At 42.2% G+C, this 26,930-nt stretch overlaps 1 protein-coding gene across 1 annotated transcript in view; it reads left to right on the top strand.

Annotated features, from left to right (window-relative positions):
* MAP3K8 (mitogen-activated protein kinase kinase kinase 8) overlaps window positions 1–26,395 on the top strand; it is a 42,167-nt gene extending 15,772 nt beyond the window's left edge. Inside the window, exons 2-8 of the mRNA XM_077268469.1 lie at window positions 4,566–4,924; window positions 9,754–9,921; window positions 12,930–13,191; window positions 17,069–17,175; window positions 19,991–20,143; window positions 20,770–21,013; window positions 24,837–26,395. Of these exons, the coding sequence (XP_077124584.1) occupies window positions 4,566–4,924; window positions 9,754–9,921; window positions 12,930–13,191; window positions 17,069–17,175; window positions 19,991–20,143; window positions 20,770–21,013; window positions 24,837–24,970 (1,427 nt within the window). The 3' untranslated portion in view covers window positions 24,971–26,395. The remainder of the gene's footprint in view (window positions 1–4,565; window positions 4,925–9,753; window positions 9,922–12,929; window positions 13,192–17,068; window positions 17,176–19,990; window positions 20,144–20,769; window positions 21,014–24,836) is intronic.
* The last annotated feature ends 535 nt before the right edge of the window (window positions 26,396–26,930 follow it).

Raw genomic sequence — 26,930 nt, 5'->3', positions numbered from 1 at the left:
TCAACTTCAACTAAAAAGCCCTCCCAATGACGCCAGGCCAGTAGGGGGGAGGCTTTCATCTTTTTTCCCAGCATGGGTAAACATCTCCCCCTCTCATTGGGCTCTGATGGTGGTCAAAGACGGCCTAAAAATAGATTTTGTTTATCCACCGCGACGGACTTTTATTTCAACACCCCAAAGAAAAACCCCGGAAGAGCAGCTAGCCTTGGAAACAGAGGTACTAGAGCTGGTTTCAAAACGTGTTCTGGTAGAAGTCCCGCGGGAGGAACAGGGAAAAGGTTTTTATTCCCCTCTTTTTTTGATAAAAAAACCAGACGGGTCTTTAAGAACTATCGTCAATCTAAAAAACCTCAATCAATCGGTAAAAAACTGTTCCTTCAAAATGGAGTCTATAAATACAGCGATAAAACTCCTGTTCCCACAGTGCTTCATGGCAGCTATCGATTTAAAAGACGCCTATTATCACGTCCCAATTCATCAAGATTTTCAAAAATTCCTAAGGGTAGCGGTTTATGTCCAAGGTTGTCTCAGGCACTATCAGTACGCTGCCCTCCCGTTCGGCCTGTCAATAGCGCCAAGAATTTTTACCAAGCTGATGTCAGAGGTCATGTCCTTCCTCCGCTCACGGGACGTGGTAATTGTTCCATATCTGGACGACTTCCTGATAATAGGGAACTCAGCGGCGCACTGCCGGTCACAAATAGAAGAGGTTACGACGACACTAGAATTGCTGGGGTGGAAAATAAATCTTGCCAAATCAAGGTTGACGCCGGAGCCGGTTCAGTCCTTTTTAGGCCTGGTTCTGGACTCCGAGCGTCAGCTTTGTCTTCTACCAGAAAACAAGTTGGTCAAAATCCAAAATCTGGTGGAATCAGCAATTCAACACCCTGTAATGACTTTGAGAAAAGCAATGTCCTTGCTGGGCTCTCTGACGTCCTGTATACCCGCAGTAAGATGGGCTCAATTCCATCTAAGATTATTACAGTGGGAGGTCCTGTCGGCGCAAAAACTGTTAAAAGGGCGTTTAGAGGGCAAACTGTGTCTTTCATTGGGGGTAACGGATTCCCTAAAATGGTGGACCATAAGAAATCATTTAACATCTGGGGTCCAGTGGGTAACTCCGATAGAACAGGTCATCACCACAGACGCAAGCGGTACAGGATGGGGAGCTCATTTAGGGACTCTTTCAGTTCAGGGATCTTGGTCCCATCTAGAGTCTCAACAGGCGTCAAATTTAAGGGAATTAGGGGCCGTAGAAAGAGCTGTGAAACACTTCCTTCCCATCATTCAGGGCCACCATACCAGGGTCATGTCGGACAATCGCGCAGTGGTGGCATATATCAACCACCAAGGGGGGACGAGATCCCCTTCCCTAATGAAGTCAGCGTCTGTCCTCCTACAAATAGCAGAGCACCACCTGCTATCCCTCTCTGCTCTTCACATAAGGGGAATCGAGAATTCGAGAGCAGACTACCTAAGTCGCAAGACACTGAGGCAGGGGGAGTGGTCTTTAAATCCCCGGGTCTTTCAAGAGATAGTGCAGGCCTGGGGCTTACCTGTGATAGATTTGTTTGCCACCCTAATCAACAGGAAGGTAGACAGGTTCTGTTCACTAGACCCGAGGGAGAATCCCTTCGCAGTAGATGCCCTGCAGATTCAATGGGATTTCAGTCTCGCGTATGTGTTTCCACCAATAGCAATGATACCAGCAGTAGTGAGGAAAATCAGGATGGAGCAAGCGAGAGTAATATTGATTGCTCCATTTTGGCCGAAAAGACCTTGGTTCTCCCTCCTGAGACAAATGTCTATAACCGATCCGTGGATCCTACCAGAGATTCCGGACCTTCTAACCCAGGGCCCAATATGCCACTCTCAGGTGAAGGGCTTCCATCTTGCAGCCTGGAATTTGAGAGGGCATTACTGAGTAGGCGGGGGTTTTCGCCAGGGTTAGTTTCCACCTTATTAAAAAGTAGAAAACCAGTAACATCTAGAATTTACGGTAGAACGTGGAAAAAGTTTCTGGATTTTTCGGGGCAACCTTTGGGGGACAAGGCTCCTGTGGGTACCATCTTAGAATTTTTACAAGCGGGTTTACAACTGGGGTTGGCAACCAATACACTCAAGGTCCAGGTGTCGGCATTAGGTGCCTTATACAATTGCAATCTTGCCTCCAATAGATGGGTGTCCCGCTTTATTAAATCCTGTAGTAGGTCTAGACCGATAAAAATTCAGAGACTTCCCCCGTGGGATTTAAATCTGGTATTAAATGCTCTAACCAATAGTCCATTTGAACCCCTGCAGGAATCATCATTAAAGATACTCACTCTTAAAACGGTACTCCTGGTTGCGTTAACATCAGCCCGTAGGGTGAGTGATTTACAGGCCCTGTCCGTCTCCCCTCCTTACACGCAAATTTTTGATGACAGGGTGGTACTCAGACCAGATCCGGCATACCTTCCAAAGGTCGTACTTAAATTTCATAGAAGTCAAGAGATTGTGTTGCCCTCCTTTTGTAATAATCCTAGGAACCCAGGGGAGGCAAAATTTCATACACTGGATGTGAGGAGGGCTATTGTGCAGTACATATCCTTGACAAATCAGTGGAGAAAAGATCAATCCCTTTTCATAGCCTTCCAGGGTAGTAGGAAAGGATATGGGGTATCCAAGTGTACTATTGCCAGGTGGATTAGGGAGGCTATTTCCTTATCCTATGCTTCCTGTGGCGCCCCGATCCCTGATGGCATCAAGGCTCACTCCACCAGGGCCGTGTCTACTTCCTGGGCTGAAAAAGCAGAGGTATCGATAGATCAAATTTGTAAAGCCGCTACCTGGTCCTCTCCGTCTACCTTCTTTAGACACTACCGGCTAGATCTATCCTCCTCGTCTGACCTTACCTTTGGTAGAAGGGTGCTGCAAGCGGTGGTCCCTCCCTAAGGTGTTCTTTCTCCAAAAATCTCTCAGGTGTGCTGTCATGGGAGACGGGAAAACACCAAGGTTACTTACCGGTAGCCGGTTTTTCCGGAGCCCATGACAGCACCTGTATATTCCCTCCCTTCTTTTTCACCCTTTGGTGCGCACTTTTTAGCTGGGTGTATTTTGTTATATTTATAATGTGGTGATGGATTACCATGTACTAACCAAAAGGGCCTCTCATGCTCTGGAAAACCAACTGAAGCGAGGGAGAGGTACCGCCCTTTTATTTCAGTAGGTTTCCTGTCCTGACTGGGCGGATCCCTCTCTCAGGTGTGCTGTCATGGGCTCCGGAAAAACCGGCTACCGGTTAGTAACCTTGGTGTTTTTCTTACCTTTCAGGTTACATCGGGGGGCTTATCTACAGCATTACAGAATGCTGTAGATAAGCCCCTGATACCAGTGGCCGCAGCTCATATACGATTTTTGGGATGACAGATTCCCTTTAAGGGATATGGCCCCTTATCTCTGCATGTAAATCTAGTCTTGAAGGGGATTTTTATGTGGTTTTTCAGAAGCCACAAAGTTGTGTAGTTCTAGGGGATCATGCCATGCTTAAAAGGGTTAGGGTTGTCTGGCCTTTGCGTTTAAGTTTGCAGTCTCTCTATGTGACTGCTGACTTGTTAAACCTCACAGTGCGCTGTCAGGATCCTTCAATGCTTGGAGCGTGATTGTAAATATGCGATTTGCTTACATTAGATCATGTGACGACTAGACATGTGCGGCCTCACTGGACATGTCTAGTCGGAATGTGGCTGGAAGTAAGCAAATCGCATATTTGCGATCATGTTATCGCCCGCTCCTGGCGCCAGCACTTGGGAATCCTCACAGAACGCGTTGTCGTCATTCTCAAGTCTGCAATCACACAGTATAAGAATAAATGTTAGCACAGCCAAACTTGGAGGTGCCACACAGTGGGTTCCCAAACCTTATAGCTAAGTATCAAATACTGGGAACATGCAGGGATTTTTGGTGCAAAAATCAAAATTTAATACATACAGTAGCCACTAGTTACAAACGTTTCGGTCGTGATAGACCCTCATCAGTGTGCTAGGGTTAATGTTTAGATGCTAGTGTGAGTAGAACACAAACAGTAGCCAAAGATCCAAACTAGGTATGTGCCGAGAATCCTATGTCGTGGTGTCCACCGCAAGACAAGGAGGGGTCAGTCGGAATGTGGCTGGAAGTAAGCAAATCGCATATTTGCGATCATGTGATCGCCCGCTCCTGGCGCCAGCACTTGGGATTCCTCACAGAACGTGCTGCCGTCATTCTCAAGTCTGCAATCACACAGTGACTGCAGACTTGAGCCCCAAGCCTGGAAGACCCCTTTAAAGGGATTGTCCACATAATTAAGTAAAAATAACAGATACTCTCATTCTGCAGCGGCGCCACTGCTCTGGTGATATCTGCGCTGGATCTCCCAGGGCTTGTGTGATATTGTTAGGCCTCGCGAGTCCTACAGCCAATCAGCGGCTGCTGGGCTCGCACTTTCCAGATGAATACCCGAATGAAATAAAAAAAAATAAAATGTACTTGTTTCTGAAGATGAATTTGGTGTATGATACAACATGAGCCTCCGTTTTATTTTTTAGGGGTTGCTTTAGAAAGCAGTGCCATAATGGATTTCATGAGCACCACCAGTGACCAGAAGGAGGATGCGGAGATGCTTCTCACTTATTTAAATGTTACGGATTTGGTGACTATAATGGAAAACCTGTATCGTGATGAAGTGTCTGCAGGGGAGAAGAACGCGGTCACCCATGGGCAAGAAGCTTATAACCACGAGGAGAGGACGGACTCTCTGTTTCTGAGCGGACAAGAAACTTCCCTCCTCTCATCGGTCAAATACGGAACTACTAAGGAGCTGCTCAGCTTTACTAACCAAGTATCTGATGCAACGAAACATTTGCATAAATGCTTTGAGCAGGAATGTGGGATTATATTGAACAAGGTAAAGAGACACTTGACTATTACTACTTGTCAGATTTCTGGGTATTTTAAGAAGTTTTCCAGCTAAAACAAAATTGTTCTTGTATTAATGGGGTTGTCCTGGTTTGGGTCTCAAATCTGCGGTTACTCTTTGTGACTGCAGTCCTGTGAATCCTCACAACAGTATGCGTGCTGTCAGGATTCTCCGGGATGTATACACTTGTGGTCACGTGCCGACTAGACTTGGCCTCACTCTATACAAGTGAATAGAGAGAGGCTGGACACGTCTAGTTGGAATGTGGCCGGAATTGCAGTAACATGATTTCTCGCTCCCACCACCAGAAAATTATGGAAGTGTTCACAAGTCTACAGTCACATAGTGATCGCAGTCTTGAGCCCCAAGCCTGGACAACCCCTTTAATTTAGTAATTTACTAATATGGGTCACATCTGAAAAGCGCCAAGATCGTCAGCTACAAGGTCTAATCCCAGGTCAAGGTTGGTCGTCTTCTGCTTTGTGTCCGATACAGGACAGTCCTTTCTTTGTCATTACTGGAGGGAAACTGTGTGTGAAAATAGCCGGCTGCCTGCTCATTGCAATAGGTTACCCAGCCCTCTCGTCTCTATATCTAGCAGTAATCCATCTACAGACTATGTATGTTTACATAGAAAAATGTTCTAGGACTGGAATATATTCGTCATTTATCTTACCATTTCATAAAGCTTTAGCCATTTTTTTTTTTCATGGAAAATCCCTTTAAGCACCAGTTAGATTCTGTTCACATTTTTCTTTTTTCCACGTTCACCTTATGGTTCCAGACACACACAGCAAACTTGTATATTGTGTTCAATGAATCCAGGAACTGCTAGGAGTGTCCTACTGGCATATGCAAGAATATTATGCATAAAAAAAAAAATAACTACTGGGCTTTCCTAGATAGGAATAAACTAAACCATGCGGTATATATTTATTTATTTTTTACAATAGGAGTCAATGGCTGATGTGCACCATTGTATAAATATATACTGCATCACTCGGTACCCATTGAAATAAATAGGTTGTTTCCATTTTTGGCCAATATCTGAAAGTCCTTGATGGAACATCTAACTCTATTAGCATGGGATTCCTTAAATACGGTAAATATTGGTTACCAATGTGAATTAAAGGGATGTCCAGTGAAAACAAATTAACACCCATAGGTGTCAACTTGTTGATGGGTGGTTGTCCCACCACTGGGACTCACAGTGATTGGCAGAGAACTCTAATACCCATGACAAAATGAAGCGGCAGGTAAGATACGCGACCAACGCTCCATTCATTCTGTATGGGGATGGCAGAATATGTGCTCCTCAGCTCCGTAGGGAATGAATGGAGCAGTGGTTGAGGGTGGGCAACACCCCTCCGATCTAATGGGGATAAAAGTACCGTGTTCTGTAAATTGGTTCATGTCCCAGCGGTGAGACCCCACACTGGTCTAACAAGTTATCCCCCATCTTATGGGTCGGTGATGACTTCTTTTCACCGGACAATCCCTCTAAACCAAACTGAACCTCTGTATTTGATTAGCTCTTGGTAGAATTGCCGAAAAGTCTAAATTGACATGCCATGTTCACATTTTGATCTCTTTGAAACTGCCAGCAGACAAATGTTGGTCTTTAGGATATTTTTACTAGCATACTGATGCTATTCTTTCCTCAAACCTAATAGGGCTAGGAAAATGAAGGTTTTATTTCAAAGGGGTTGTCAAGAATTGGACAAACATAGTTGTTTTTAGCCAGAAATCTTGCCATACCGGTCCATAGAAGTGAATGGGGCTGAGCTGCAATATCAAGCAAAACCTGTGGACGTGGGGGGGTTCTGTTTTTAAGAAGAAAAAAAATGCTAAGATTTTATTTTTTTCTGCCTGTGGTTTCATGGTCCTTTCCACATGATCTCCTCCTTAGCATCACAAGGGAGCTGTGCTAATTTCTATACAAAGTTTGATTCTATGGGATTTTTCTTTTAATTTTATATGTTTATGCTGTTTAGTTTCTGTTTTTATTCAGAACCTTGGTTTCTATTAGTCATTAGCTTTTGAGGAAGATGTGAATGTGTAGTAACAGCTACATGTGAGGTCATGTTACTATAGCATAGCTTTCGTTCTATGTCGTGTTTGCGACTAAATCCTTTGTGCACCACGCCTGACCGCGGCGTTCCCGCAGGACGGGTCACAAATCTTATCTTCATCATATGAAGTCCTGTCGCTTTATTGCGTAAATGGTGGTAACGTGTAGTAAACACACAATAGAAGAACAACCGGTTAGTCTCCTTGTAACATCACACTCATTACGATCAGATACTAGGCATTTTGTCAACTAATATTCTGCATGTGTACAGCCCAGGTAGGGAAAATACAATACATCTTATTAAAAAAAAAATAAAACAATAGAAAGTACTGTACTCGCCTTTTCTGGGCCCGCTGGAGAGTCTGTACCGCTGCTTCCGGTATGTTGCATTGGCTGCAGCCAATCAATGAGCCCAGAGTTGGGCATTGTCTCTATACTGAGTACTCTGCTCAGAGCTGCTGAGTTTACAAATTGGCTGCCATGTTATTGACGTGATGCCAGCACCGCATCCAATGCCACATATCAGGAGCAGCAGCGGAGACCCTGGGAAGTCAGTGGTTTTCCTTGTGAGTGTCCCTACCAGTAATATAGGCTGGATGTGAGTTGCATGTATCCAGGATGTTGTTGCCTTTACTTGCTTTCATGTTTACCACAGCTCTCATACTGCATGAATTTATTATTTGTGTACTTTCCTCCTTGTCTATAACAATTTTTTTTTCTGTGCCCTCTGAGACACTTTCTCTACTTTTCCACCGCAGACCTTAGTACAAGCTGTCCACCCATCCCCCCCCCCCTGCAATCTCTACGGCCTCATTTAGACGTCCATGAGCGACGTATGGCTGTGATTTTCACGGATGAAACATGAACGCATTATAATCAATGGAGCTATTTACTTGTGTTTTTTTTTTTTCTTTGTGGACCCCACTTCAAAAAAACATAAAGACATCTGTTTTTATGGATCAAAATTACCTATACAAGTCTATGGGTCTGTGAAAATCATGGACAACACCTGGATGACATCAGTTTTTGATCTGTGCGCTATCTTTGTTAAACATTGTAACTAATAACAGTTTGCAATTTTTTTAAAAAAAAAATTTTATTTTTATTTTTTTATTTATTTTAACATTTATTTTTTTCCCCCCATGCGTGAAAAATCACTGGCCAAACACTGGTGAAAACTGGGTCCAAAATATTGCTGAAAATCAGTCCGTTTTTATGAACCAGTATAATTACTGATAATGTAAGAGTTATATCTGTTATCTTTTTACAGTTTTGCTCATTTTAGTTTTTTTTTTATTCTCTGCAATGTAGAAAGATCTGCTAGTCTATGGAAGCCTGACTTGAGCTGCTGTTTGCAGATGTTGTAATGACTGTTTTTAGTGTTTAAACTCTTGGTAAGACTTTTGTACCTTCGTCCCGATTATTCTAGATTGCCGTTTTGACACCATTCTTAGAGAAGAGTGTCAAAACTCACCAAACTCATCAATCACAACCCGGGCGCCAGCGAATGTCACTTTTGCGGCTTAGACTGAACTTGCTGACCGCATTCCGCCATTCACCTTTCTCCAAGAAACTCAACCAACTTTACAAAGTTAGCAGAACTGTCAGGGATTGACGTAAAAATGGCAAAAGTCGCAATTTTTTTTGTGCAACTTTAATTTGCGTAAAAATTTTTGCAAAATTTCAAACGGTTTTACTACAAAATTCTGGCAAAATCTGTTTGAAGAATCATTGCCATAGACAAATATATATAATATATATCATTGTTTTACAAAGATATGTAAGCGCCAATAGATGGCAGGACACCAAAATGTATTCAGAGTATTAGTAGTGTCGAATGCAGATCCATCAACAGCAACTTGCTTTCAGTTTCCACGTAGCAGCGTGCTATTTTTTTTTTTTTTTACTGTACAAAATAACAATAAAGATGGGTGAAAACCGCAAGATACATCAAGATATACTACAAAAATTGTAGATAACATTACCTATGTCATTAAAGTGGTAATTACCAGTATCCGACCCTCCACAGTTCACATACTTTAGCGTTTAGGCTAAGTTCACATTTAGAGTTCGGGGGCTTTGCGGAGGGCTGCGTACGTCCTCCACTAAGCCCCGCCTACTTCCACATAATTCTGCATGCGTTCTGTGTACCTCTTTAACATTGGGTATGCAGGACATGCGGATATATGTGGATGTGTCATTTTGACGCTCCTGTCAACCGCACGGGAACGCAACAAGCTACGTCTTGTGCAGATGGTGGGCACAGCCCTCTGCAAAGCTCCCGGATGCTAATGTGAACCCAGCATTACTCTTTTTAAGTTTTTCTTCCCCATTTTATATTTCTATACGATTTGTTATTTCTTCCAGAGCTGTGATTTTTGGGATCTCAGATGATATTTACGCAGCTAAGAGATTAGGTCATACGTCTGACATCAGGGTACAGATTAAAGGGGTGGTCCAGGATTAAGCAAACTTGGCTGGTTTCATGGCCTCACCAGTAATGTAATTGCAGCTTGACTGTGTTGATGGGAGTGTGGCTATGCTGCAATACCACCTGTAGGCAGCTGTGGCGCTGTTTTGGAAGAAAACAATGTTTTCATTTTGTCAGTAGTTGGCATTAGTTAAATAGCACCATTTTTGCTATTGTGAGTACAGAACCCTACAAGGGGCATCCACCTTCTCGGTAGATATCATTTACTCATTGATATAGGATGTCGATTAATTTTTTTTCTTTTTATGTTTCCAGATGCTCACGATAAGAAATGGACGATATCAGACGGACACTGATGTGCTATTGTTTCCGTGGAAGATGACCTATAAAAGCATCGGTTCCGAATTCATTCCCAGGGGAGCTTTTGGTAAAGTTCATCTGGCACAAGATGTACAGACGAGGAAGAGAATGGCGTGTAAGCTGGTATGTAACACCGAGGGAATCCTAGAATAGTCTCTCTCCATCCATCATTAGACACTTTATAATGCACAGGTTGGATCTGGCAGGTGAATTGACCAACCATGTAATTCTTGGACACTTTGGGTCCACCAGACGACTTCTCCCTTCTGCCTCAAAAAGGTTAATGAATGGAGAATCCACCTTTTGTAGCATCCACAAAACAAATATGGAGACAGGTTGTCCCTTGGAAATAAACCCTTTAGTTTCATAGCCTCAAAAATCAGTTAATTTTAGTGATATGTGACCACACAGGAGAAGCCATCTCCATAGTTGGTTGTGACCAAGTTGAACGTTTCTCACAACCCTAACTTTTATTACATCCGTTAGAAGATTTTTTAATTTTTTTGGTACAACCTCTTCAAGTTGAAATAAAGGGGTAGTCCAACTGCTAAAAATATATTTAAAAGAATGAATTAAGCAATTCTTATCCTCACTGATCCCACATAGCCTCCCGGTCTCTGCTGGCCTCCATATTCTGTTCCTGGCTCGATACACTTGGTCAATAGAATCCGCTCCGCCGGTCACTTATTGAGGTGCGTCACTGCTACAGCCATTGATGGGTTGAGAGAGCGTTTCTGGGGTGTGTCAAAAGTAGAGACTGGTGAGGTCTGGGTGACTGATGAAGCAGGAGCAGTGGGGTCTGGTGATGGGGAGTGTCTTTTCATATAATTTTTTGTATACCAGTTTGAAAAAACTATATAAAAAAAAAAATAATAATAATTTTGGCTTTTATAAAAACCTGCATGATCTGTGGGATCCATATCCCTGTCTGTGTGCGTACTCAGACAGGAGCTGATCGAATCTCCCAGAGGTATTTGACGCTATTGATTTGGGGGTCTCAGGACCAGGACCCTCATATATCTGCTTACAGTTAAGAGTGGTACTAGTTATGTAAAATAAACAATAAGAAGGTTTAGTTATTCTTTAACCACCAATCTTAGTAACAAAAACAAATGTCACGTTGTTGGCAAACCCTGTCCCCTGGGCTATTTGTTCCGGATAACATTGCTCCCACATTATGGAAATTGTGGTATCTTTAGTTGTTTTTATGATATTTTTAGACCTTTTATTAGTTACTAAAATTAAACTTTCAGACTGTTCAACTGTGAAATGTTTCTAAAATCAGATCCTATCGGATTCTTCATGCGTCATGCACATTTTCTTTCCTCTGTGTGAACAGGATAATGATTGTTCCTTTCGTTCGCTGTACAGGGAAGTTTACTGTAGATATTACAATATGTTCCATGACGCGCTCCAATCCCAACTTTATAACCATTAAATCCATTTTAATGACTTCTGTGCCCACATATTCTGTAGAGCTGTACTGAGGCCAATTCATAGGAAGATTTTTTACTATATTGATATGTTTCTGGGTTGCGGATTAAAACTTGAGAACCTGGAAGAAACTCCTAAAAACAAGAGGAGGACATACAAATCCCAGAAGACTTTCTGTTGTAGAATGCTGATATAATCCTTTTTATTACATTGATTCCTTTATCCCCTTTGATAGGTTTCAGTTCTAAAAGTCAATGTCAGGCAGCAGCTGCAAAAGCAAACCATATTTTAGGGTGAATAAAAAGAGAGAGAAAATCTAGTGATCCCAATGTATTGTTACCACTTTATAAACCGCCGATGAGGCCACATCTAGAATATGGGATCCAGTTTTGGGACCCACATTTAAAAAAGGATATTCGGTGGTATCTATATTATTACAAAGGATGGAAGGCCTTCCCTATGAGAGTTTGGAAACGTTGGGCTTGTTTAGCTTAGAAAAAAGTCACCTTCTTATCGTGGCTGTGGAGTCGGAGTCGTGGTCGGGGCCCATTTTGGTGGAGTCGGTTTCATGGAAATTGAGGAGTCGGAGGTTTGGCTTACCGACTCCACAGCCCTGATCCTTATATATACACGGTAAATATGTGTGGTCAGTACAGAGGACGGCGCATGACTTATTCCTTCCAAAGACCATACTAAGGACCAGGGGGCACTCATTACGGGTGGAGGAAAGGCGATTCTGGCAAATAAATAGGAAAGGGTTCTTTACAGTTAGAGCAGTCAGTCATTTATAAAATATGGTAAATGATGTTACAAAGCAAGCTTTCGGGAGATAATCTTGTAGTTATGACACCTTTTAATGGCATGCTTTGTAAAATAATTTATTTTATATTTGTTAGTCATTTAAAAGGTGGTATAACTACAAGATTATCTTGTTTGTCAACTGGCTTACACTGTACCAAACCCTTCTTTTTTTTTTTATCTTTCTTTTATAACACCTCACTCACATGTAAGTATTTTGCATCAGTATTTGTATGCCAAAAATAGGAGTTTCTCCAAATCACAGAACAGGTGTCAATCTTACAATTATAGTTTTTTTCTCTGAGTTCCACTCCTGGTGTTGGCATACAAATACTGACGTGTGAATGAGGTCTTGGGATGATCAAGCCCTTCCTCCAGGAGAGACCCAGGAACCGGCTGAATTATGTAGGAATGCTGCTCTGGGGTGAGGTTTATGTGAACCTTGGAGGAGAACATGCCTGAATTTGCCTATCATGGCATAGTTGCCAATAATTCTAAAATTGGCTGATTTTTATTTTTTTATATATGGGCCTGAAGGTTCAAATTACATCTCTACCAAAAGAAGACCAAGGACAGCTGAAGAGAACGACTTCATACAAGGGGATGACTCAAATTTCTATATTTCTAGGGGGGAATTTATGGGGAATGCTTCTTAAAGGCTGCTTTTGTCACTCATAGGAAATAATGGGATATTCCTTAGTTGGGCTACCGCTTTATATGTAAATTGTGGCACTCCTTTTACCGGGACCCTCTCCGATCCTAAGAATGAAGGGACTGCTCTGCTGGTTTAGCACTGTGGTGCCTTAAGTTTTTCTATCCAGAAGCTGACCCCTTTCATTTTAAGTAAAACGCAATAGTTTTTATTTGCTAGCATATATATTTTTGTGTCTTTATTCCAGATCCCGGTGGAGCAGTTCAAACCAGCAGATGTGGAGTTTCAAGTTCAGTTCCAGCACGAGAACATTGCTGAGTTGTATGGCGCCATCCTATCCGAGAACATGGTTCACCTATACATGGAGGCCGGAGAAGGAGGATCTGTGCTGGAAAAACTGGAGAGCTGTGGACCCCTGCGGGAATTTGAAATTATCTGGGTCACCAAACATATTTTAAAGGGTCTTGATTTCCTTCATTCTAAAAATGTGATCCACCATGACATAAAACGTAAGTTATCAGAATACATTTTTTATATTACTTGTATTGACCCCCATTAAATAATGGATGTCTAGCTTTATGCATAGATGTAATTTACATTCATGTATTTGTGTTTTTGGGTACGTGCCCACGATCAGGAATTGCTGCGGTTTTGACGCTGTGTATTTATGCAGCGTCAAAAACTCAGCGGCCAGATGTTACAGCACAGTGGATGGGATTTCTAGAAATCCCATGTCTACTGTGTGTGTATGTGCACCTGTGGATCACCTGCGGAAACTGACATATGGCGCGGGTTTACGAGCCGTAATATGTCAATTTCTTGACACGAGTTTACCGCAACAGAGAGGTGCCAGAAGACCACAGTGCTTGATTTCTCCTACTCCTTCACGGATTAGAAGCACTTCACTTTCATATTAAACGGTGTAAATTTCTTTTAAAAGTACAGGGGTTAATCTGCTCTGTTGAGACCTTCTGGAGCGTTAAGGCTCTCAGCTGTGTACTGTTAGCCACTCCCACTGCCATCTCCTAAATAAAATGGTTCCTGGCTAGCACTCATTGTCAGAGTTAGCTTATGCTGCATAGCTGGAGGTCGTTCTTGGTTATTATTGAAAAAGGCGTTTGGTGGATTTATCTGTGACTGTTGCTAGGTTTTGAGTGTGTGATAGTTCCCTTTCTTCTCTTACTTTAGTTTAACCCCATCCTCCACTCTGTTATATGTGCGAGTATATTTGTATAATTGGTATTTTTCATTACCCCTGTTCATATTGCCTTGTTAGTCTGGTTGGTACACTACTACTCCCGTCTTCCCTGGGAGGGGGAACGGTACAGAGTGAAGGTGATTTCAGGAGCTAAGGCAAGGTACTTGGCCTCGGCATCTTCACCATCAGAAGTAATTCGGGGAGCAGGGCGAGCTAGGGTGCCCCTAGCGTTAGAGACACCCTGTTAGGGACAGAAGGAGCTCCTGATGCTGAGATGCCCGACAACAGAGCCGTGACAATCCCCCCTCGGAGACGCTAGTAATTTTTATCGTAGGTACATTTCAACTGAGAGAGACAGAATCTTAAAAAATAAATACTATATGTAAAATCATTGTGTTATTTTTACATACCGTATATACTCGAGTATAAGCCGAGATTTTCAGCCCATTTTTTGGGGCTGAAAGTCCCCCTCTCGGCTTATACTCGAGTCATACCCATGGGTCGGCAGGGGAGGGGGAGCGGGGGCTGTCTAATCATACTCACCTACTCCTGGCGCGGTCCCTGCACGTCCCTGCTTCTCGGCGCTGCAGTTTCTTCCTGTACTGAGCGGTCACATGGTACCGCTCATTACAGTAATGAATATGCGGCTCCACCCCTATGGGAGGTGGAGCCGCATATTCATTACTGTAATGAGCCGTACCATGTGACAGCTCAGTACAGCAAAAAGATGCAGCGCCGGGAGAAGCAGGGACTGCACCGCGCCAGGAGCAGGTGAGTATACGGGGAGGGGGGGCGCTGCGCTGCGCGATATTCACCTCTCCTCGTTCCGGTGCGGCTCAGTCTTCAGCTTCCTCTGGCTGTGACGCTCAGGTCAGAGGGCGCGGTGATGTGGTCAGTGCGCGCCCTCTGCTTGAACGTCAGTGCTGAAGACAGAGCCGCACCGGAATGAGGACCGGTGAATATTGAAAGTGCCGGGGGTCCTGAGCGAGGAGAGGTGAGTATGTGACTTTTTTTTTTTTATCGCAGCCACAGCATATGGGGCAAGTGACTGTATGAAGCATCTTATAAGGCCATAACGTTTGTGCAGCACTATAAGGGGCAAGTGACTGTATGGAGCATCTTATGGGGCCATAACGTTTGTGCAGCACTATAAGGGGCAAGTGACTGTAAGGAGCATCTTATGGGGCCATAACGTTTGTGCAGCACTATAATGGGGCAAGTGACTGTATGGAGCATCTTATAGGGCCATAACGTTTGTGCAGCACTATACTGGGGCAAGTGACTGCATGGAGCATCTTATGGGGCCATAACGTTTGTGCAGCATTATAAGGGGCAAGTGTCTGTATGGAGCATCTTATGGGGCCACATAACGTTTGTGCAGCACTATAATGGGGCAAGTGATTGGCATCTTATGGGGCCATAACGTTTGTGCAGCACTATATAGGGCAAATATCTCTATGGAGCATCTTATGGGGCCCTTATTACCCTTTATGCAGGATTATATGGGGCATATTTTAATATGGAGCATTTAATGGGGCCCATGGATATTCAAAAACACTTAACCTACTGATGTCTCAATTAATTTTACTTTTATTGGTATCTATTTTTACTTTTGAAATTTACCGGTAGCTGCTGCATTTTCCACCCTAGGCTTATACTCGAGTCATTAAGTTTTCCCAGTTTTTTGTGGCAAAATTAGGGGGGGTCGGCTTATACTCGCGTCAGCTTATACTCGAGTATATACGGTACTTATTTCATGCAATAAAATGCTAATTAATTATTTGAGGTCAGACTTTTCCTGTAGTTCTTGACAAAGTTTGCACACACTGCAGCAGGGATTTTGGCCCCCTCCTCCACACAGACCTTCTCCAGATCTTTCAGGTTTCAGGGCTGTTACTGGGCAACATTGAGTTTCAGATCCCGCCAAAGATTTTCTATTGGGTTCATGTCTGTAGACACTCTTCTTACAAAGACTCTCCTTAATTGCCCTGGCTATGTGTTTTGGTCTTTGTCATGCTCGAAGACCAAGCCACTACCAATCTTCAATGCTCTTACTGAGGGAAGGAGGTTGTTGACCAAAATCTTGCGATGCATGACCCTATACATCCTCCCTTCAATACGGTGCAGACGTCCTGTCCCCTTTCCAGAAATGCATCTCCAAAGCATGATGTTTCCCCCACCATGCTTCACGGTTGGGGACGGTGTTCTTGGGGTTGTACTCATCCTTGTTCTTCCTCCAAACACAGTGAGTGGCGTTGATACCAAAAAGTTGTATTTTGGTCTCATCTGACCACATGACCTTCTCCCATGCCTCCTCTGGATCATCCAGATGGTCATTGTCAAACTTTAAACAGGTCTGGACATGTGGTGGCTGGAGTAGGGGGACTTTGCATTCCCTGCAGGATTTTAATCCATGAAGGCATAATGTGTTACTAATGGTGGTAATGTTTGAAACTGTGGTCCCAGCTCTCTTCAGGTCATTGACTAGATCCTCCTGTGTAAGTTAGGAATTGGCCTAGAACTTTCTAGGAATCATCCTTACCCCAAGAGGCATGGAGCCCCAGACCGAGGAAGATTGACAGTCATCTTGTGTTTCTTCTTTTTTCTAATAATTGTGCCAACAGTTGTTGCCTTCTCACCAAGCTTTTTGCCTATTGTCCTATAGCCCATCTCAGCCTTGTGCAGGTCTACAATTTTGTCCCTGATATCCTTAGACAGCTCTTTGGACTTGGCCATGGTGTAGAGGTTGGAGTGTGATTGACTGAGTGAGTGGACAGGGGTCTTTTATACAGGTAATACATTCAAACAGGTGCAACTAATACAGGAAATGAGTGCAGGGTAGGAGGGCTTCTTAAAGAAACACTAACAGATCTGTGAAAGCCAGAATTCTTGGTGGTTGGTAGATGACCCTATACTTCTATCATACAATAAAATACAAATTATTTAAAAATCATGGAATGTGAGTTTCTGGTTTTTATTTTTAGATTCTGTCTCGCACAGTTGAAGTGTACCTCCGTTCTTTGTAGATGTGAAAACTTGGAAAATCGGCAGTGTATCAAATGCTTTTTTTCCCCACCGTGTGTGTTTATTATATATTATATATGCCATTAGCTTTTGGGTGATCGTATACATACATAATAGTATCTAAATCTAACTTCCATCTAAAGCTTTTCTTTCTTTCCTTCCAGCCAGCAACATTGTGTTCATGTCAACCAAAGCTGTCCTGGTGGATTTTGGCCTCAGCATTCAGATGACTGGTGATCTGTATTACCCAAAAGACCTGAGGGGAACGGAGGTAATTATCTTTGCGTGATGCCTGAGAACCCACCGGGTATTCAGCTGATGTGTGGGTCGGAGCACTGCTGTATTCCTGAAAGACGAGAAATCATATTATGCATGGAAGGAAGGAATATTAGGTGCTTCTCACAGCTCCAGGTCCTGACTTTCCTCCTTCCCCTTTTGGGTTTAGTCATTTTTTATACAAGCATTGTGACATGCACAGCGGCTGAAAAAGTTCCAAAACAATAATTATATTTAGCTCTCCAGATTGAAGACTTAATATTCAGATAGAACCATATACACAGGTTACAAATCTGTCTATTGCAGGATAGAATGTATCCTCCGGAGACTGGTCTTTAGAAAGTTAAAGCTATTGACACCTTTTATATCTTCTACCTGTTGCTGAATTCCCAAGAAATCAGCATTCTAATTGATATGCAAAAAAGACATTAAGTGCTCTGGGCGTGAGAGAGCACTTCCCAACTTCTTCTTCACAAGGTCATTTCTCCACCCAGAAACAGCCTCTTAACTTGAATGATTGCTCACTGTCTATGTAACGACAGGTGCCAGGCAAAGAAAGCAGGCGGTGAGCTATTAATCAGGCTGAAGAGGCTGATACTGGGCGAGGAAACCACTTTGGGAGACAACCCTTTGGGAAGTGCTTTGGCACACGTAGAGCACTTAGCACCTCATCTGCATTTGAATTAAAGTGATAATATTTTGCAAATACAGTAATAGATGGAATATATAACTGTCCATGGATTTAGCTTTTATAGATCTGCATGCCAATGTATGCGGTTTAGGTGGATAAGTTGATCTTACTGACATATTCACTTTAACCCCTTCACAACACATGAAGTATATTCATGTCATTTGTCGTGTTCCTGACTTTAATGGAGGCTCCGACGCTGAGCACGCATCTTTATCCCCACATGACAGTTGATTTAATCTCAATCTCTTGACACCGGGATTTAACACGCGCAGGTCGGAAGCTCGTCATTCCGGCAGCTCGTCATTCCGGCCGCCCATCGGTGCCATGTCACATGATTGCGGGACACCATGACATTTGGGATCTGTTGATGACCCCCGTGCCTGTCACTATGATAAACTTGTGAACTTGTGATTTAGTCTAGCACAGGCAATTAGACGATTGCAGCTTCAAGTCTTCTAAAGAGACTATGAAATAAAGTTTTAAAAAAATGATTTTAAAAATATGAAAATGTAATAAAAAACAAGGTCAAATCACACCCCTTTTTCCCCACTGAAAATAAAACAATAATAAAAAATTACACATTTGATATCACTGCATTCAGAAATGTTCGATCTATCAAAATCTAAAATAAATCAGATTGGTAAATAACGAAAAAAAAGCCAGAATTTGTGTTCTTTGTTTTTTTTTTCTGCCTCAACATTGCAATAAAATAAATGCAATAAGAGACAATCAAAACCCAAATTGGTAGCAATAAAACCATCATCTAACTAAGGACGCTAAAAATAAGCCATCACACAGCCGCAGATCCCGAAAAAATAGAGACGCTACAGGTCTCGGAAAATGGTGACAAATGGAAAACCTTTTTATACAAATTTTGTATTTTTTAAACTATATTTAATAAATGTAATTAAATTATTTTAATAAACTATACTTGTACTGACCTGGGGAATCTTACTGCCAGGTCAGGGTTGCCATATAGTGAACATGGTAAATAAAACATCCTAAAACCATTTGGGGAATTGCACTTTTTTTTTTTGCTATTTCATCGCACCTGGATTTTTTTTTTCCTGTTTTCCAGTAAACTATATGGTAAAATCAATAATGTCATTCAAAAGTACAACTAGTCCCGCATAAAAAAAATCGAGCCCTCTTACGGCTACAGTCATGGCCAAAAGCAAATTGGACATAATTTCACAGAACCCCAAAAAAAGTCGGACAAAATTGTTGGCTCCTTTGCAAAATTGTGTGTAAACAACTTTGTTTCAAGCATGTGATGCTCTTTAAAACTCACCTGTGGCAAGTAACAGGTGTGGGCAATATGAAAAGCACACCTGACAGCAGATATTAAAAAAAAAAAAAAAAAAAAAGGGGAGAAGTTGACTCCATCTTTATAAGAAGGCACACTGACTGCAACACTGACTGTCTTTCCTGTACAATCCATACATCTTTTGTCACTGGTTGAGACTCGCCAGCAACACAGGCCTATACTTGGTTAGCTTGTGTCAGTCTGACCAGTATATCAGAGGTATTTCCACCTCTACGCTCAGGCAACTATGGAGCAGCTCAGTTGACCTTTTATATTGGCTGCCAGGCCTAAATTGGCGATATGGGAACAGCCAGTCCCACCTAACTCTCCCAGCTGCTCCTATAACCTGGCCCCAAAATCTGGGCCCATTACACCAACTTCTCAGCACTATTAGTGCTGGTGCTTTCTCTCCAGGTGTTACATCACAGAGGCTAGACACCTCGGTAACACATATGCTCCATCCAGGACTTGTCCAGCTGCCATCTTACAGCATTTACAAAGTTACAATTTTTTTAGTATTTTTTTGTAATTTACCTATAGTGAAAGCTAAAAAAATTACCCTATAAATTAAGGCTATTTCTTTGTCACTTATTTTGCAGTTTTTGTGGTTGTTCTGCAGGGAAATGTTTGAAAAGTTTGCCGTAAGATATTAAATGGTTCTGAGTAATGAGGTTAGATGATAGATAGATATATATATATATATATATATATATATATATATATATATATATATATATATATATATATATATATATATATATATATATATATATATATGTAGTAGATATTTATCAACCATTTGTTTTCTTGCAGTTTTACATGAGTCCTGAAGTCGTTCTGTGCAGAGGACATTCAACTAAAGCTGATATTTATAGTATGGGCGCTACGATCATTCACATGCAGACAGGAAATCCTCCGTGGGTGAAGCGATATCCGCGATCAGCATACCCCTCTTATCTGTATATTGTAAGTTATTCTTTGCTTCATTTTATATTAATGGGAGTTTTTCGAAAATGTTTAATTTGCTAAAAATATATATATATTTTTATAATGTTCCAATGTAAAACTTTAGTCTAATTTCTGCTATTGTACAATGGTGAGAGGGGATTGCTGAATTTGGATTTAAAGTAGTCTGTAAAGTGCTGTGGAATTAATGGCGCTATATACATGAGTAGAATAAGTATTGTTGGTCAGATTTGGTACATACACTACAAGCCATAGTATCATTCACATGTTCCATTCCAATGCGGAGATCCAGGAGCGGACACAGACAGAAGAGGGCCCCTGTGCAAAAACAATATATGGGCCCTCATCATAATGCACGATTCTGTCTATTTGGTAGGGACCCCCTTACCTCTCGGGCCCTTGAGTGACTGCACAGGTTGCACCAATGGTATGTCCGCCCTGAAGAGATCACTCAGTCTTTTCATGCAAGCTGCTACTGCAAAAATTGTCTTTGCTCAGAAAGTTGTTTGCAACATTTTGAATCATGCAAATACTATAAATCTATTTTGTTATATAGAAACATGGAAAATCATAAAATAGATCCTGGAGGTGAAATCTAATTTCTAGTATTCAATATTTTCATCCAGATACACAAACAAGCTCCCCCATTAGAGGACATTGCTGAAGACTGCAGTCCCGTCATGCGAGACTTTTTGACTTCAGTGCTGGATAAGAATCCAACTCAGCGACCTACTGCGGCAAACCTACTGAAACACGAGGCCCTGAACCCACCACCAGAAGACCAGCCTCGCTGCCAGAGCCTGGACACAGCATTGCTGGAAAGGAAGAGATTGCTGAAAAAGGAGCTTGAGCTCCCTGAAAACATTACAGGTACTAAATGTTACCATTTTTCTTTTTGCGTTGTCTGTGTAATACAGGAGCCTGGATGCAACGTACAGAGATCACGAGGCGGAAACAGCCAGGGGTTGATATATTGGTATTTTTCTGCAACAATAACTTCTAGGGTTAGTAAATGTGCAAGTTAACAATATAGAGGATTAGAACAGATTATGAACAAGCTAGAAAGTCTCTCAGTACTTAACGTTAGTGGTGTGCCCAGTCTTGGGAGACACCATGTGAGTTCTCAATTGAAGCTCTGACGGGGTTCACCGGGTTTCCCGCTAGGCCTCAAGTCTCTTCCTGATGTAGTCTATTAGAGCCAGTTGAGCCGCCCACGCACCAACCGGCCCCCTCCCAACCTGTGATCCTCGTCCCAGCCAGTCCCGGTACCATAGGTGATAGCTGGAAGTGACAGCCCTGCTCACTTGCGCTGTTCCTCATCTCTCGCAAGCATGCCTCTCCTATTGCAGTCGCGGAACGGCCCTTCCGGCTTGACCGTCGGCGAAGATCTGTTAGGCTCAGGGCAGAGAGGACTGGGCCTAAACTCTTGGAGGCTTGACCAGCGCAGGGCGCAGATTACGTCTGTTCAGCGTAAGCCGTACTCGGGGATTTCTTCCGGGGATATCCGGACCTTGCCAGGTGGTGACCGATACCCAGGTAGCACAGATTTCCTGCTGAGGCCTGTCATGTTGGTCTCAGTGGAGTCTCTGGAGCATGTCTGTCCCGCTCTCTTCCCTGGCCCCAAATCTCTCTGTGGTTTGGTGCGCAGGGCTTTTATATCAGGGAAGTTCTTACAGAGGGTCACCTGATCTGGTCCAGCACACAAGGTTCTTCCCCCTGCAAATCTTCCAGCATACTTTGGTTCCGCTTGATTTTTGGCTGGCCAGCAGATGGCAGTCTCTCCTCATTCATGGCACATCTTGCACCAATTTTCCAGAGGGCTCATGTTTTCTTGTTACATCTGTAAATATCTACATTTTAGTTTTCCCAGCCCTTCCAGTTTCAAAATTGATGAAGCTGAAAGACGTATTGGGTTGTGATTCCTAGGAAAGGTGGAATAACAGCAAAACAAAATTTGCAAAATGTTTGACTTTTCCAAATGGCTCGTGCACGCTACCAATTATCCTGGACAAGTGTCATCTGTGGTTTTCATGGATAGCAATAGAGTCCATGATATTCTATGGGGCTGTGCACCTGTCCGATTTTTTTTTTTTTTTTTGAGTTAACCAAGTGAAAAAAAAAATTTTAAAACCTGTCCGATTTTTGATCTGAGTATTGGATCAATATTGGCAATATAAGTCTATGGGTCAGGGAAATACATCGGATCATGCTCTGATTTTCATGGACTGTCACATAGGAGAAGGTGGAGAAACTCGTTTTTTTTTTCTCTCCATTTCCAAGAAAAACTAATACCACTCTGATCAGGATAATCAGACTTTTTTTTTTTTTCGGATGGAGAGAAAACGGTTGTGTGATCCAGCCCTAAAGGAGATAGGATAGAAATTGATTTTAATTTGTATGATCAATGACACCGGATTATGTTGATTTTTCTTGACCTTCATTAAGGACGCAGAGTACAGAGACATAATACAGCATCCATAGATTGTGTTTGGCCTCCACTTTATATAGCGCCATATAGAGGCTCATGGATTAACCACTGCCCTTTTGTCCAGGGACTGTGCTCCCCTGACTCACTATTTTGTACACAGCTCTGCTATGTGCATGAGCCATAGTCTTCACTCTAGCCAATAATGGCTCCATGAAGGGCCCAGTATGTCCCTGGACTAGAACTATTGATTCTTATAAACAGCATATAAATCGCCACAGAACCCTTTGAAGCCCAAGTTCAGTATAAATGCAGGAGGTCCTGATGGTGATGGATCTGCCATTTGAAACTGGCCTCAGGCGACTGGTGAGGGTATAAAAAAGTCAGTTTCATCCATAGAACGTTTTTTTTTTTTCTCCCTTGCCATCTATGTGCAATCCATTTTTATAAATCAGTAGCTATCAATCATTTACCAGACCGTTTCCTATTTTATAGAATTGCAATGTAATCGTAAAAAAATGGCTGCTATATGAATGATCCGCATGGATCTGTTTTTTGTTTTTTTTTCTGTACACCCATAGACTTGAATAGGTGATATGGAAGGAATTAGTGGATGCATCCATTTTTTTCACTTGCAAATTCAGTCAGTGGGATGAAATGCTCACGTGAACAGCCCAGTTAAATAACATTGGTCCTAGTACTGCCCGTTTTGTCTTCCATTTTTTTACGGACAGCACTAGGACCAAAAATATGCTCACGTGAGTATCACCTCTGATGTAGTAAGCCCAACTTGTGCCAGCAAAATAGGTCACATCACTTACAGGGGTAGAAAAGATATTTGCATATTTCCTGGGGACTCGTCCTTGATCTTTCCCATCCGAAACTCAATTTTCCACTTTTATATTAAGTCTTTGTAACAGAAATGGAGAACTGCTCCCCTGAGTGGATTTTGTGAAGCCTGAAAAGAGGAACTTGCAGGCACAACTTCCTCTATCTATTCTTATCAGGCGCATGGCTGACAGATTAACATGTAGTATTACTGGAATCACTGAGGGAAGTAAAGAATGATTGTATCAGATGCAAGAGAAATACATTTGCGCTTTGTTTGTTTTTTTTAATTTTATTTTATGACCATCATAGTGTGATACAAAGCCATTTTGTTTTCTGAAAATGTTGGTTATCCTGCTGGTAACTCCCGTATCCAGACATTGCAGAACTCCTGGTCTTTGGTTGCACCTGAGGATTTCACTTCCTTATAGAAAGTCTTTGTAGGGTGAGAGAGTCTGAGGCTAGAGTCACAGGACCGGTCTTCTCTCATGCAAGAAAATCTGTTCGATTTTCCTGATATACACACTCTGAGCCTCTCCTCTCTGCCATGTTTGCAGCCGGAACCCCCTCTTTACCATGTTTGTTGCGGGAGCCCCCCCCTCCTCTGCCATTTTTGCGTTGGGAGCCTCCCCTCTCGGCCGTGCTTGCGGCGGGAGCCTCCCCTCTCTGCCGTGCTTGCGGCGGGAGCCTCCCCTCTCTGCCGTACTTGCGGCGGGAGCCTCCCCGCTCTGTAATGCTTGCGGCGGGAGCCTCCCCTCTCTGCCGTGCTTGCGGCGGGAGCCTCCCCTCTCTGCCGTACTTGCGGCCGGAGCCTCCCCTCTCTGCCGTGCTTGCGGCAGGAGCCTCACCTCTGCCGTACTTGCGGCAGGAGCCTCACCTCTCTGCCGTGCTTGTGGCGGGAGCCTCACCCCTCTCTCATGCTTGCGGCGGGATAAATGATTGCTAGGCCCCTCCCCAAGGGACAAGGTCGCAGCCTCTCAGCAGCTGAAGACAGATATGATTGACAGGAGATTAACCCCTGTGTTCTGTCGGACTCTCCTCTATTGCCAGCTTTGGTGGCCATCCATGTGCCCACACGTATGTGATTTGTATGCTGGTGGTCATGTGCTAACTATACATTTTTCATGCTTCTCTTAATCTTCTACTGAAAGAAGCAGATGAGCAGTAAATTGGTTGGTGACAGCAATTATGCAAATCACATAATTGTGGCTAAATGACGACCACTAAAGCTGGCAATAGTGGGGAGTCCTGGCCGTGCACGTACACACTGTCCTGATTTTGCAATCTGCTGTCACCGGAGTGACTGCAGAAATTTTCGTTGCAGTAATGCCTTCATTGCCAGATTCTGAGTATAGCTGAACTTTAATCATTATGGAGAAAGTTTCATCTATTTCTGTCTAGTCCCATTTTTCTTTTGACACTTTTTTTTTTTCTCTATAGATTCTTCTTTGTACACAAGCGAGGAGTCGGATCTGCAGAGAAGACAGCGATCTCTGTCCATTGACCTGGGCGCTCTTGCTGGATATTTTAACCTTGTGCGCGGGCCTCCTACTGCGGACTATGAATGTCAGTAAATGAAGGAGAAAAATGACTGATATCCGTAGGCAATGAAGGAACATCGATTAAATTCTGCTGTTATATTTCGTATTAAACTGTTAAAAGCGGCTTTGTATCCAAAGGGCAAAATCGACGAATATGGGGTAAAAGTGTGAAATAAGAATACGGAAAAAAAACAAAACTTTGTTTTTCTTTGTACCCAACATTTTACTACTTTTACACAATATATATTCCTTTACATGCAGCTCCGCTCACATCTACGCCAAACTTTCTTTTTCCAACGTTAATGGATCAAAATGGATCCCACTTTAACGACAGTTCTTATGTGTTTTTGCTGTTGCCTATAAGAGGTTTTATTCTGCAGTCATGTAAAAAAAATAATAGCTGAGCACCAGCAAGAGGAGGTAGAAGTGTTTTCTTTCTTTTTTTTTTAACCATCCCCTGCTAAAGGGGGAAATGTGAAGTAAAAAAAAAAAATAATGAAATAAAATAAATACTAATAAATAATAATAAGCTATTAAAAAAGAAAAGGGTCAATATGTCTAACACAAAAGTGTGGGCGGAATTCTCAAAAATTGACCGTGCATTAAAAATGTTTGGCTATGTTTGTTTTTCTCTAAAAAAAAAAAAAATTCTGTGTCTGATTTTGCTAAAACGGCCAATATTTATCACACGGTTTGATTATATTGGTGCATTTTCTATTTTAAAAGCCCCCATACACGTTCGCTAAAGTCAGCCGAACCCGCCAATCTAATGCCGCAATTTTGGCCAAATAATAAGTCTCTCCAACATGGGTAAAAAATAATTTAAAAGATGCCTTGAAGGCCTGAAATATGTGAAATATTAGTGGATGTGTCATGATTTTTTTTAAATTTTAAGTAAAATAGTAAAGCACAAATGGAGGCTAACTAAAGCCAACTGATGACATGAAATACAATTGCCGTCAATGAGATTTATGGGAAATATTTCTGTGTTAAAACATCAGTGTGAACGGAGCCTAAATTACTCAATATTCATGTATATGAGAACACATCCATTATCCTCAGCACTGCTTGTATTATGATGTATATTTTTGTGTTTTTCCTGCCGTAATATATAAAAACTGGTTGCGAAAGAACGTATGATTGTAGAACAGGAGCAGGTTCCTAAATATAAATGTTATGTGTGAAATGTGATATATTATGTCTAAACGTGCATGTAGTACATCCTCATGGATGATGGAGGATGGCGATGACATGAGTTGCGTTGATCGCATCAATGACACGTAGAAGGGTAATATCGCTTACTGATGGGAAAGAAGTCAGACAGTGATCAGACACTGCGGAAAGTGAGATCATACTATGTATGATGAATATGAAAAGTGTTCCATTCGTTTTAGAGTGTACCCTATTAAGTGAATCTGTGTATCGGATTGCAAAAAATAATAAAAACTTCTAATATACAATATTGTGTGTGGTTTAATAATATTGTTAATAATGAATAAACAAGCATATTACTTAAATATGGATCACAGAGAGGCTTTCAAGAAGTTTAGGAAGTTCCGGCACATATAGTACTGGCAGAATGCTGCTGAAGAGAAACCATCTACTCAAAAGAAGTTGATGGTAAGTTAGAAAGGATGAGAATCTGACCATTCCTGGACATAGTAGACAACTGTCAGCACCAAAAGCAATTTTAATTTTCAGGGATGAGACCAGCAGGCTTTCCTATAGTTTTTTTTTTTTTTGTAAAAGGATCAGTACACTTTTAACGCTTTCCAACAGTGCAATTTTCAGTTTTTGCTCTTATGTTTTTTCTTCCCCTTTTTCCAAGAACCATAACTTTTTATATTCTGTCAATCGAAACCATGCGTGGGATTGTTTTTTGCGAGACTAGTTGCAGTTTGAATAACTTCATTTATTTTTACTTACATTGTGCTGGAAAACGGGACTAAAAGTCCAAGGGCAGTGAAATTGTGAAAGAATTGCAATTCCACCA

The sequence above is a fragment of the Ranitomeya variabilis genome, chromosome 6, assembly GCF_051348905.1.
Source record: "Ranitomeya variabilis isolate aRanVar5 chromosome 6, aRanVar5.hap1, whole genome shotgun sequence".
NCBI classification, from domain to species: domain Eukaryota; kingdom Metazoa; phylum Chordata; class Amphibia; order Anura; family Dendrobatidae; genus Ranitomeya; species Ranitomeya variabilis.
This window is presented reverse-complemented; position numbering and strand designations above follow the sequence as displayed.